This window comes from Trichoplax adhaerens, genomic scaffold (genome assembly GCF_000150275.1).
Source record: "Trichoplax adhaerens TRIADscaffold_2 genomic scaffold, whole genome shotgun sequence".
NCBI lineage: Eukaryota > Metazoa > Placozoa > Uniplacotomia > Trichoplacea > Trichoplacidae > Trichoplax > Trichoplax adhaerens.
This window is the reverse complement of record NW_002060944.1, coordinates 3,958,562-3,972,983: the sequence shown is the minus strand read 5'-3', so window position 1 is coordinate 3,972,983 and position 14,422 is coordinate 3,958,562. Positions and strand designations below refer to the sequence as shown.

The 14,422-nt window shown below is 33.9% G+C and overlaps 2 protein-coding genes across 2 annotated transcripts; both read left to right on the top strand.

The window, feature by feature from the left end:
- Nucleotides 1–1,575: 1,575 nt before the first annotated feature.
- TRIADDRAFT_53341 (uncharacterized protein) lies at nt 1,576–9,705 on the top strand (the record flags this gene model as incomplete). The annotated part of the gene is made up of 16 exons (XM_002109896.1): nt 1,576–1,611; nt 2,035–2,101; nt 2,422–2,624; nt 4,628–4,851; nt 5,578–5,681; nt 5,828–5,878; nt 6,152–6,234; nt 6,326–6,389; nt 6,755–6,820; nt 7,631–7,817; nt 7,883–7,975; nt 8,055–8,154; nt 8,265–8,354; nt 8,429–8,473; nt 9,159–9,285; nt 9,644–9,705. 16 exons carry the CDS (start codon nt 1,576–1,578, stop codon nt 9,703–9,705), a joined length of 1,602 nt encoding a protein of 533 aa, XP_002109932.1.
- A 2,621-nt stretch (nt 9,706–12,326) lies between these two features.
- Nucleotides 12,327–14,400, top strand: TRIADDRAFT_53340 (uncharacterized protein; the record flags this gene model as incomplete). The annotated part of the gene is made up of 6 exons (XM_002109895.1): nt 12,327–12,386; nt 12,714–12,755; nt 13,294–13,369; nt 13,593–13,652; nt 13,847–13,890; nt 14,284–14,400. 6 exons carry the CDS (start codon nt 12,327–12,329, stop codon nt 14,398–14,400), a joined length of 399 nt encoding a protein of 132 aa, XP_002109931.1.
- Between the last annotated feature and the right edge of the window lie 22 nt (nt 14,401–14,422).

Here is a 14,422-nt window from a genome sequence, read left to right as displayed (position 1 = left end):
ATGCTGCATGTATGTGTGCAAAATATCGGTTCTGGCACATTTCAACGCAGTACAATCAAGTAGTAAAAATAGTAGCCACAGAAGTGTTACGATTATAATTATCGTTGGACTTCTTGCATTAGCTTACTTGGTAGTAGTCAATATCAGTTGGTTATTCATCGCTTTGATTATCGATACCATTCGAGAGTATCTCTTGTACTGAAGGTATTTTCTATCTAAGTTCTTTTCTATATTGTAACTTCATTCAGATGATCAACTTTTTGTATGATGGTTCGCCTTCCTGCGGTAGCTTACAGTACTTGTTTTGGTAGTTAATACCAATTGATTATTTATATGCGTCATTCCGATGATAGACAATATTCATTTTCTGTCTGATTCCTATTCTATACTTTAACTTCATTCAAGTGATCAACTGTTTGCATGAATGATAATTAGCCTTCCTGCGGCAATTTACTTATTTGTAGTCAACACTAGCTAGTTTTGTACTATAACTTCATGCAAATGATCAGCTACAAGCTCGTATTTGCAGTCTATTGTACTGCAATTAGCAGTGAGCCTTCCAATGGTAGCTTGCTTAATGTCTGCGAAGCTAGCCTTCCTGCAGTAGTTTACTTATTATAATCTAGTTTCTATCCTATACTTCAACGTTAATCAAATGATCGACTGTTTGCATTGTGCATGGCTAGCCTTCCTGCAGTAGTTTACTTATTTTAATCTAATTTCTATCCTATACTTCAACGTTAATCAAATGATCGACTGTTTGCATTGTGCGTGGCTAGCCTTCGTGCAGTAGTTTACTTATTTTAATCTAATTTCTATCCTATACACTGTACTTCAACGTTAATCAAATGATCGACTGTTTGCATTGTGCATGGCTAGCCTTCCTGCGGTAGTTTACTTATTTTAATCTAATTTCTATCCTATACTTCAACGTTAATCAAATGATCGACTGTTTGCATTGTGCATGGATAGCCTTCTCGTTTTGATCAAACTTCTATCCTATACTTTAACGTTAATCAAACGATCCGTTGTTTGCATTGTGCGTGGATAGCATCCCTGCAGTAGTTTACTTATTTTAATCTAATTTCTACCCTATACTTCAACGTTAATCAAATGATCCACTGTTTGCATTGTGCATGGCTAGCCTTCCTGCGGTAGTTTACTTATTTTAATCTAATTTCTATCCTATACACTGTACTTCAACGTTAATCAAATGATCGACTGTTTACATTGTGTGTAGACAGCCTTCGTGCAGCAGCTTACTTATTTTAATCTAATTTCTATCCTATACTTCAACGTTAATCAAATGATCCACTGTTTGCATAGTGCGTGGATAGCCTTCTCGTTTTGATCTAATTTCTATTTTAAGGGTGTGCTCTTCCGCTTCAGTCATCAACTGCTTGCCTTCTGCGTCAATCGCCTTCCTACCGTAGCTTACTCGTTATTACTCAAGATCAGTTGGTTATTCATAGTTCCAATGGCATACAGTGTCTATTTTAGATCTAATTCCTATTCTACACTATAAAACTTGATGCAAATGATGGAATAGTTCTCCATTCGAGCTGCAACTTGACCATGAGTGCTGTGCTTGGAATCCAGCGCAATCTACAGGTACTGAAGCACATGAACAATGAATCGCTAGACGGTACTAACACACCCTCTATTCTAGTACGCACACTCGTACAGTACGCTGTCGTCCAGTTGGCCGCACGACAGCACAGTCAGTCACTTTTGATGACCGTACTGTAGGTGTCAATCGCAAGCGTGTGACACCGCCGTGGGTACCAGTACTGAAGCACGGCAAAGTGGGCAGTCACGAACCACTAGGAAGACAACGGTCCGTCGTATCAGTAGAGAACTGAAACCAATGGCAACTCAATGCGGCCGGCATTCACACCAGTCACACGTACCACCAGCGATCGTGCGTAAAATGACACACTTTACTCATGATACCTCACTCTACCTGCTCTCACTCTCCAGAGAGTCAAGAGGTTCTTCTTCGTCAGTGAATTGCTGTGAACGGCTTTGGTCTAGAAATTTCCACCATTTTTTTTCACTGACCGATATTGCTCTATTGCCAGTTGTGATAGCTATTCTTTTGGTAAGTTGGATAGGCAGTAGGATGATATTCTTAGGTTGGAATGGCAAGGGATTTTTGCTCGTGCATAGTGTAGCAAAGACGGTGATGCATTCGATTGTTAAAGTGAAAGCTATTGGCTATCCAAGAAAAAGTCTTCCAATTTGTCTGTTATTACTCTGATGATTGGATAGTCATTCCATCCGAAATGGGTTCTTTTTCTTTAATGCATCCATATTTAAAACTATGCTATAAGCTTAGAATTGAAACTGCTCCTTTTTCAATGATTTCATGACAGTAATGATGATGAATAACGCTCATCTTGTATCTCTTCATATCAATAGTACAGTCAAAGACGTTAAGAATGGCAATGGATAACAATGAGTCCAATCCCAGTAAAGCCCACGATAGTCATACGAGTAAATCGACTGGCAAATCCAGACAGAGAAAAGATGCCAAAAATCAATCATCTAAAAAGGTTGAAATTAAAAATGGCTTAGATCAATCGACAGAGCAAAATGCCAATCAATCCTCTTTACTGCAAAAGGTAATTAACTCATTTAACCCTTTGTCACCATGGATCGTTTGTTTGCTACGAGTCAGCCTATGACCGCTATCCATAGACGATTAGCCTCGTCTGGATCATTGGATCGTCAATGATAGCCTTGAGTCGTTGGGCCACTTATGTATTCTTTTATAGTGCTAGTCCAATGGCTGCCATATAAAAATAACTATACTCATTTTGAATAATGAAGTTGCCCTTGTAGAATATGAGCTAAACGATCAAGTCAAACAACGCTACCAAGTCCATAAATCGTGTCAATATTTCCAACACCATGAGTGTTGGATGATTTTTGTACCGACTGTCTTCTCACCCTTTCGTATTTAGTCCATTATGTATATCGAGCGATATCCAATTTCAGATTTTCACTTCATTTTATTGTTGGATATTACAATCTTAAATCGACTTGATACGTTAACAATGGATTTGCTTTTATTTTTATAACTTTCTCATCATTGACTGGCATCTTACGTATAGCGTAAAACTGTTTGTTCATTCATTTTTAACAGTAGTGCTGCACTTGAAAAACGAAATCCATCAGATACTTTATCAAGCTAATTCACTATTTAACAATGCCTCTTGTTACAATTAAAGCCCTTGTCTTCAAGGGCTCTATCTGGTACTCTTTCATGAATACTACAGGTTTAAAAATTTCCAATCAACTACTTTAACTGGATAGTGCTTCGTAAATCGTTGACAATAAGTGCATGACTTTAAATACAAAATTTATCGTATCGCAATCATACTGTTCAAAATATCGATATACGACCGTGGTCATTGCTTCACCTAAATAATTCTTACTAATACATTACTTTTGCTTATTACAATTAATTTATTTTCCGCATAAAGTAGATCAAAATGGATAAATGAACTGCTTACATATTAGACATCCTAATGTAATGTTCTATCAACTATATGTAGAGACTAATCAAAATAAATTGATATCCATCAAATGATACGTACGTTGATAAATTATACCCTACCAAGTCCAGACAGTCTTATTAAATTTATAATCAAAGGATTGATATTTCTCACAATAAAGTAAAATTACTTTGAAAAGTTAAATCACTCTCATATTGATCGTTTCATTGATAAGCATACTTCATTTTAGCTCTTGATTCATTTTACTAGTACAATAAGATGACTGAGAATAAATACATATTGATTTAACTATTTAATCGATGTCTAATTAATCAATGGAATGAATACAGCATAATATTGTCATCTTTTTACATTAAAGTAATGCATTTCTCTCCTTTTTGTATAAGTATAGTTCAAATGTCTTTATTTTACCTTATTGATAATAAGTTCTTGATTTTACGGATATTATGCTGAGTCTTCCTAAACACCTGCTGTGGTTATCGAACTTTGCGGAAGCTTTTCTGCTAGCACTACAGTATAAGTACATGAATTTATGCTTACAGTGGACTAAAATATCATCAACAATAATATTGAATACTATTACAAATAATTAATCCGACAAAAAATTGCTAATTTAATTTGTAAGACTGGGCCCAAAAAATGTAACAATACTCGAATGCTGTAGTTGTATAGTGTCAATTTTTAAATATTTTACGTCGATACACAAGTACGATCATAATTGAATTAGAGCTTTAAAGGCCAATTTTCAACTAAAACTAATTTACTAAAACACACATGCCATCATCAACAGCTCTAAAGTGTTAAATGTATTCATTTTTTCTTAGTGTACTGTAATGCTACGTAAATTACTGCCTCAACTTACTGATATCCGATTTGTTTTGATTAGTTCTAATTATTGTCAAAATTTGTTAATATGTTGACAAAAACAATGTGTATTGACCAATCATATAATTGCTACGAAATGCAATAACATTCAATTATAATTCTTTACCTGTTATGTCTTTAATTACACGTGTTAAAATTGTTCTTTATTTCAATATGCCAAATACGAGTAATAACAGTTTTGTTTAGTAGTTCAATGATTAATCCCGATTATTTCCATATAGGAAACTACGACGACATCAGCATCGTTGCATGACAGAAGCGCTAATGATACTGAGAAATATCCATCATTAGCCACTGTCGACAATACCGTTACTGAAAGCCAGGATTTCTTATTACCTTATTTTAGTTATAAGGTCAAGTTAGAATTAGACGTAATGTTGATTGGATTAACTTTCCTCTGTGCACTTACTCGATTTTATAATCTCTGCCATCCGAGCAATGTTATGTAAGTATCATGATAAGATTAGTAAATTTTTGATTGTCTTGACTATTTAAACGTGTAGTAATGTACGGTAACTGTTGAGGTATCTCTGAATATGATAAGGGAAATTTTGGGCTTTAATACGTATACCACAATGGTAGTAACTACAATAATATCTTTATTCCACCACTATACTCTTTCAATATCACTACTACTGTTGCACGGTGTAGAGCAACAGTAAATTACAAATTGTCAACGTAACCAGAATAAAATTCGTTAGGACAGTTTTAATTGATTGATTTTATAGTAGCGTATAACGCACGATGTCGCGAAAGACGGTAGATTGTATATATCGACCAAAGCAAGTCGAAAATAAGTGTATGAGTTGAATACTATACATGTATACTTTAGAATGATTAATTGCTTACTTTACCTTACCTTCATTATACTAATATTTATGGTGAGAGCTTGGTTTCCTACGAGACGTCCTTCTCAATTTAATTATGCAGTTTTATTTATAGATTAGTATCATAAACTTCTTGAATATTGTATCTACAATGATCTCTATAATACTTTGTACTGTTCACTAAAATTACAATAATGCAATTTTAGTACAATAAAAGTTATGCTAGTATTTAGTAAACTAGTCTTATAATTTTCAAATTGAATCTTATATATTTTTAAACTTTTTCTTTGTTAAATTAGTAATGCGATACTAAGTGATCACATTCGATTTACATATTAAAATAGATTTGACGAAATTTTAGCTGGAAAAGCTTTATTCATGTATGGAAGAGGTATATTTTTTATCGATGCTTTCCCTCCACTAGCTAAGCTTTTATATACCTTTGTGGGTGAGTGGAAATAATTTTGATGGGTAACATAAATATAAGCGGTAATTGCAATAACATTGAGTGCTGTCGATAGTTATTAGAAGAGAAACAGTTATACGGTAATTTTATAACGGTAATTGCTTATTTACTTATTTATTATGCAATAGGCAATTTCGCAGGGTATAATGGAAATTTTACTTTCGAACCAGTTGGTACAGGTAAGTCTAAATTAAATATGGTACGCTATACACATTGTACTAGTGTACCATCAACATGGATGAAGTGTGATTGATTACATATATCGTCGTGATTGCTTAGAAAATAACTGTTGATTTTATTATCATTCTTATATTTATCATAATTATTCGCCCATCGGTGACTACATACATAGACAGTAGTATTAGTTATAGGAATCACGATCACTAACTTTTTTATACGTGCATGTGGTATGGTATTAGCTAATTATCAAATTTTTATGTTCACATCATTAGCAATGCCCAATGATGTTCCTATTCAGGCTCTCCGTTCATGCTGTGCGTTTTTTGCCACTATGCATATTCCTCTAATTTATTCGGTAAGAGTGTACCATCTAAATAGTGATTGATCAAAAGTTAAGGCTGTATTGTCAACAGCTGACCTTGATCGACGTATTATTTACGCCGTAGATTATGCAACAACTTGGACATAGTCGCTCAACTGCCTCTGTTGCCTGCATCTTGGTTATATTTGGTTCGTAGATTGTTAATTAGACTATAACGAAATAGCTGATGTCATGGAGAAACTAAAATTTCTGCAAAATATTCTTCTGTGTGCATAGATAATGCCTTATTAACTCAATCCCGTTTTATGTTACTGGAACCGATATTACTTTTCTTCATCTTGGCTTCATTATATTGCTATCTTTTACTTCGAGCGGAATCGCATTCTAGGTACCATTATATTTTGATTTACTTACTGAAATATTCTTCTGGTGATTGTCCTACTAATTGCACATTATATTACCCCTAGCTCGTATTTTTGTTACTGCTCAATTACTCAAGCAATCCTTTGTCTCATTAATTGCTTTTTACTGTTAATACCTTAAAATTTTATAGGCTTTTCTCTGCAAAGTGGTTTCGGTATCTTTTTCTTACTGGTTTGTGCCTATGTGGAGCATTTAGGTTCGTAACTGTTAGTGTACTAAAATTATGATTAATATATTAGGATTCATAGTAAGTTCATATTTGCTTTCATTAAATATATCATAGTGCACACATATCAAGTTTATTAAAAAGACATTTATCTGGCTATTTTTAGCACTAAATATAGTGGACTGTATACTGTAGCATACATTATACTGTTAGCGGCTTACGATTTATGGCTGCTGATTGCTGATCGTAACATCAAAACCGTAAGAAATTATTATTAGTTTTGCAGAAATTTGATTATAACTTATTCGCGTTTTTGTCATAAATCAATAACTAATTTTCCTTGTATTTTATTATATAAAGAGAAAGCTATGGAGTTACTGTGGTTTCTGCTTTGCAGCTTTCATAGTTGTTCCTGCGATACTTTATGCTTTTCAGTTTTATATTCATTTTAAAATGGCACCTCGCAGTGGTCCACAGGATCAGTTAATGTCAAGCAAATTTCAGGCCAGCCTTAAAGTATGAAAAATCATGCTATTACGATTAGTTGAAGGATACATATCATTGTACTGCAGACACGTTGCTTCAGCGATTTTTTATAGAGTTTGTACTAAAATATGTAACATTTTTAATTATTGATAACTATAATAAGGGAGGATTAGCTTCTGTCGTTATCAATCAACCAAAGGGTACGATATATTGTATTTTTGATTTGTTCATGTATGTTTCATGCTTATTTTAATACAATAGCGTATTTATTCTCTTCGGATGGACTTACATATACCGCATTTGTTATGATTACTTGTATGAATGATAAGAATATTCTAAATTTTATTAACTTAGAAATTGTGTACGGTTCCAAGCTGACACTTCGCCAAATATATACCAACCATCCATGTTGGTTACATTCCCATGAGCATATATATCCTATCAAATATCCTGATGGCAGAGGTAGTAGTGGTCAACAGCAAGTCACTTGTTACACTTACAAGGATCCGAATAATTGGTGGATTATTAAGGATCCTAAAAGGTAAGTAAGCATCTCTTACTATTTTCAAAGTAAATAAATATTAATGTATTAATATTGCTATTTAGTACTAATCAAACAGTCGAAACGCCGCATAGAGCTGTCAAGGATGGAGACATTATCCAGTTAGTTCATGTAAAAACGAATCGGACCCTGAATAGGTAAAGGTTATTTTTAGCCGCGAACACTTTAAATATCAAATTTTTTTTTTAAGTCTATTCTATAACGCTATTTTCGTAGTCATAATGTTGCCAGCCCGGTGACTCCAACTCATCAAGAAGTCGCTTGTTTCGTCCACTATAATAAAACTAACTTAGTGAAACAAGATTTATGGCAGTTGGTATGTAACCATTCCGATAGAGATTTATATAGTGTTTTTCGAAAAGATCACATTGTGTAAATAAACTTTAGCTTAATTAATGCAGTAATAATACTTACAATAATTATCAGAAAATTGAAAATCCAAACGCAAATGGAACATGGACTCAATTGAACTCTAGAATCCGCTTTATTCACTTGGCAACGAAACAAGCTTTAACAGTACGCATAACATTCGATTTATTACTTTTAATTTATAACAAATTAACATAGCGTATTGTATCGTCTGGCAATAGACGAGCGGAAAGCAACTACCGAATTGGGGATTCTATCAATTAGAGGTACCATATACTAATGACAAAATGATTTAAATGGTAGATTGATAAACACTATGTGATGTGAAATATCTTGCTAATATTAATTCACTCTTGGGGATAGGTGGTTACAGATAGAAATTTGAAGTTAGATAGCTCTTTATGGAATGTAGAAGAACATAAAATTGATGGAGGCAAGTTTATAATCAGATTTGTTTGGCTATTAATATGAAATGATTGAGCAGCTTATAAAGTAGTCTTCGTATTGATAATTTGTGTTTACCTTATCCGATATGTCTTTGATTATATTGATTCCAGTTCCTGTGCAGAAACAATATAATAAAGAAGACGAATCTATTTCAATGCCTTTTTTGGATAAATTTTTGGAGATGCAGGTTACCATTCATATTGTAATTACATAAATTGCACCATCAGGGTGGATGTAGGTGCTACTCGCACAATAGGGATATGATACTAAGTTCTTTTTTAATAACTGCGGTTAATACAGCGAATAATATATATTCTGAACTTTAAAACTGTCGATCATGAATTCGCTTCCGACGCGGCAAGTTGGCCCTTATTGAAGAGCACATTTATATTCTGGTTTAATACAAAAGACCATGTTAGTGCATGAGTATATTAGCCATGTATTTTATATCAAGTAGATAGCTTTTCTAATTGCTTTATTAATTATTATTTAATTTCACTTTAGCGGCAAATACATCTTTTGGGTAATCCAATAGTTTGGTGGACATGTACGTTTAGTCTGTGTGTTTATATTGCTTTGGTAGTATTTTATATGGCCTTGGAGCGTCGGCAAATTTACGTCATAAATAGAGGTTGGAGTCCAGGAGTACTTTCAATTTATTTGTTATCTATTGAATTGGTGTATGAGTTTAATAGAATTGCTATGATCCGTTGAAAAATTTTACTTTAATTCTGTTTAGATGTCTGGCATCACTTTTGCTACTCGGGAACACTATTGATGCTTGGCTGGGCTATCCATTTCGTACCCTATTTCTTTATTTGGAAGAATGTTTTTATTCATTTCTATCTCCCTTCCCTCTTGTTCAAAATATTGTTGCTGTCATCTGTTATTGACCATATTAGTGTACAATGGACAAGGTGCGAAATAATTTACAGCATAAGTTGTTCCTAGTTTATTTTATCTAAAAATTTTAATTGATACCTTTGCAGGATCAGCCCGAAGTCTAGGCTTGTATTTACTGCCGCAGTTGTATCCTTTCTTGGAATTATAGCTCACTATTTTATATACTTTGCTGGATTCAGCTATGGAAATTATTCTTTTGCAAGAGAGGAATTACAAGACCGAAAATGGCGAGATGATTGGGAGTTTATAGTACATCGACAAGTCATTATTAGAAGAGTAGCTGAAGAAATAAAGCCATGATCACAGGCAATATTATAGGACGTTAATTATCTCATTTGATAGAAATTCCGGTGGACTGTACTCTATAGTAAAGTAAAGACTTAACATTGTACGAATTATAAATGTTACTCGCAAAATCTACGATACCATTGATCTTGTTTATATATCTATCTCCTTACTTCGGGTTATTCTGTAAAGTTATTATTTCATTGACACGAATACCTTTATCTCTGTATAAATTATAAGGTATTGCGTTTGTGATTGTGTAGACGACTTGCCGTTACTGAAATGGTGCTTAAGTTAACGTAAAATGAGTTTAATCCTATTTGTTTGTAAATCAAGAAGTAATAGTCACTTATCATACAGCATTTAAGTTATTCCGTTATAAAAGGTATTGATATTTCTACGGTCGTGCGCAATACTTATCCAAAGCTACCATTACATATTGTACGCGTATCTTATACTATCGCTGCTGTACATGGATGGTGTACGTAATGCAGTTTATTAACTACTTTAGCAAAAGTCTGAAGCGATCCCATAATACTATATCATTAAGAAAATTTCGATGGATACATAAATGCAACCTGATATTTGTTAGACTTTGTATCAATATGGAGGGTACAATAAAAGGAAAAGTTGAATGTTTATTAATATGCGTATACTCGTATATATGCAATGTTTTCATTGCAGGAGACATTTTTGGACTTGATCATATTCACTGTTTGATGGTCATTAAATACTAAAGCGCTGCGGTAGAGATGTTCTTTCAATCTTACAGTCCATCGAACTATTTATACGCGTACAGCAATCTACGAAGATGTGCTGGTCGTTGCTGGGAAAACCATCTAATCTATTGTAGTATGCGACAGTACTAGGCATGTTAATGGTAAACAAATGCTATAATACAAGACTGAGTTATGGTATTTACAGAAAAAAAGTTGAAATGGACTTCAACTGGAAGGATTATAACTAAATAAGGTGACGATAAGGAGCTTCATTTAAGACAGGTGTCTGCTATAGCATCCTCCATCGATTCGTTCAGCATTCGCTGAAGTAGTATCTTTATTTTACTGCACCATATTTAAGAGTTACGCTATTGATATGTAGGAAAGTGGTGCAATCGAATTTTTAGTCTTATTCTAGCAGGTATCATCTAGTACTGAAGATTAAGTTAACTGATAGGAATGTCGACACATTGAATTACAAATTCGATTTTGAGACGATTTTAGCCGGGTCCTCTTTTAGCGTTGTACTTTTTGATCTATTCATTCCAAAGACCTACAGTATACGTGTATAGCACTGGCAAGGCAATGCATTCCGTATAAATCATATCAATCCAGTCTACCATGTAGTCAGATGGCTTTTGGAATGAATCAGAAGCTGACTTTAAAATCATCGTCAGGATTCATCAAAGTCCCACACCATTAAATACAATCTTAACAAGTACATACGTACAATGGCATCAGTACAAGCTCTTCAAGGACTATTACAGCAGTAGTACTGTGCTGCACATACAGTACTGAGTGCAGTACCTATCCTGATTGAAATAACACCAAGTGTACAGTATAGTACGATAGACTGCTCCACAGTCTAACGCAGACATAATATGTACTGCAGAAGTGATTGTATGACAGTTAATCTCCGGGATCGGTCATTCACCTTGATTTGGACTGGCTGAGTGGCTGCCTTTCTTTAGTAAGGAAAAGATCGTCAAGTCTGCAAAAGGTAATCATCCACTTTGCAATGATTTTATTTGGAGAGGATAGGGATATCATTTAAGCTCGGATGATGCACTAGCTCTAGTATTCTCAATATTATTGGTTGTCTCAGCACAGTTGAACGGACAGTAAAATACAGCGTCCATTCGTCAAGCTATACTAGTCAGCTCGTTTTACCACTTTGCACATACTGTCTGTATGTTTTCTTACAAATTTTCACCAATTCGTATACGGTGTTGGGCAAAATTGAGGAAGAAAATGATAATAATAGGCAATGGAATGGGTGGTTCCAGTCTGATATAATCCATCTTTATCAGTGTATATCAATACTGTGCATATTGATATAGCTTGCCGGCGCTATCATGACAATATTTAGCGATGGGCAGATACGTTCAAGTAATAATGGAAAATCTTCGGTATTGATTAGCTCAATTACATCGATACAGCATCTACTTATTAACCAAACATTATAGTCTGTCTAGGCAATGGCTTTACAATGCTGATTTTCACTAGCAATGTCTTATAGCTTGAGTTCGTAAAGAAATACATAATACTGTTACACTATTCATATTTTATCGTAAATGACAAATCCAAGTTTTTCTTTTTAAGTTTGTACAATCTGAAGATTTACTATTGTACGTGTGCACCCTTTTAAGACGGAACTTTAGCGATGATAGCGTGATATTAGTAATACTGATATACTTATTCTGCATTTCTTATTTGCAATACTGTAGTCGAACTTCAATTGTAGACCGTAAATTCTGAATTCAAGATGAAAATAACCATTAAAACATTGGATCAAAAGACCAGAGAAGTCGATGTAACACCAGAGGTATCATCAGCTATGATAACAATCGTTTTTAACAGCTACTAAAGATTCTAGGCCCTTTACTATACATTGATTTACATGCTATGAATCCTAATGTATAGGAGTAGTTCTAGTAAAAGCTAGAATTCTTATCTAATAGTTTGTTATAGGATGGTATCAAATGTTTTAAAGAAACGTACTATAACTCTTCAGTAATCACTGATATGGTTTATGGGTATTAGTAATAAGAGAGTATCAGTGACAGTAAATATAGTACATTGGTATAGCTATTGGAAGACCTTCTCTGACATCTTCATTTAACATAACTAATTTTCTACATTTTCTTCATAGGATACGGTGTCCGATTTGAAGTTACTCCTTGAGAAATCAACGGTAAGAATTCGATTCTAATTGTTGTAAAGTAATGTTCGAAATCAGTCTTTCCCTTCTACTGTAACATAACGGCGGTCTCGAATAGTATAGTTATAGATAGACTTTAATACTAATTGTTCAAGAGCATATTCTACAGACTACAGCACAATGTTTACATTGTTATTACGCGATACTTTACAGTAGTACGTAAGATGCATACTATGCTTACTTATTGATGAGTAATTTGCACCCTTTCGACTACTGTTATAACTTGACATGATTATGGAGACAAGTCCGTTACACTAATTTGCAGAGAATTACTGGTGTTTTCACACATTAGAGCGTACGTAAATTAATAGTCAAGTTAACGCAACCTGAAATATAGCTTGTCGTAAGCCTATGGTATACTTAACATCAAACTAAATTATAGTCATTGAGACAAATTTTAGTCATCGGCCGTATGTAAATATTATAAGGCCATCAAACGATTGACACGAGTATTTATATTACTGTATATGGTGCTCATTTATTTATTTGTTATCGTCGTCATTATGAACAGAACATTCCGGCAGAAAGGCAACGCTTAATATATAATGCCAGAGCTATAGACGATGACCGATCGTTACGTGAGTTTGGTATGTATACTACGAACAACGACAGTGCTACGTATCTTAACTTGAGAGTAAAAGATGCAACATTAGCATTATAGATTGATTATTGAAAGAAATAGCTGTATAGAGTTAAAAGCAATTGTAATACCGAGTTTACAATTTAATTGCTCGGGTATTTTCTAGTGATTATTAATACATTATAGCCGATTATTTACTATGATATATTTTCTTTTATTGACGTTGACAGACGGGTGTACGCTACATTTGGTAGAAAAGCCAAAAAAACGAACATCGGATAGCAATACAGGTTGCTGACGAATGAAATGCTAGAACTTTGTTAAATACTGTCCTAAGGATTGCTTAATTGTTATTAAATACATTAAATTCCAACTGATGCTTTTTGCGGCCAACGTTACAATATTTTAGCAGATAATTACGATTTATTTGCTTAAATTTTTACAACTCAATTCTCTGTAAATGTGACCGAAACTACATCGATAGCTAAAGAAGGAAGCAAGGCGGCAACAACTAGTCAAATTTCTACTGTAAGATTTAGACATTGTATTTCAGTAATTGATTCTTAATGATTCTACCATTTTATTATCGCAATTGAGCACTGCTGATAATTAGAGGCTAGAGATACATAGACTATAGTATCTAATTTATGCTTCCATTCTTCAGACCGATAGTACTGTAGAAGGAAATGTACTTGGAGAGGTTCCTGTTCAATCGTTCGAGCCTGCATACATCAAAGAAGTATTGATAATTTATTTTCATTCCTTTGTGCATTAATGATTATGATTACTTGTTAATTTGCCAGTGCCATATGTATATTACATAAGTAAACTGTAACAATAGCTAGATTTATTTGGTTGCACCAAAATACTTATTTGTCCATTAAAGGGGTAGTCAGGATTGATTGCTTTATTTTATGGTAGGTTCTTGATCTTGAAAAACGTGCTGAATCTGTACAGGAGCATTACAACGCAGCTTTTAAACTATTAGATAGCCAGTTCCCTATCCCAGTGGTTAGGCTCGATTTACTGCAATCTTAATAAATAAATATACCTATAGCTT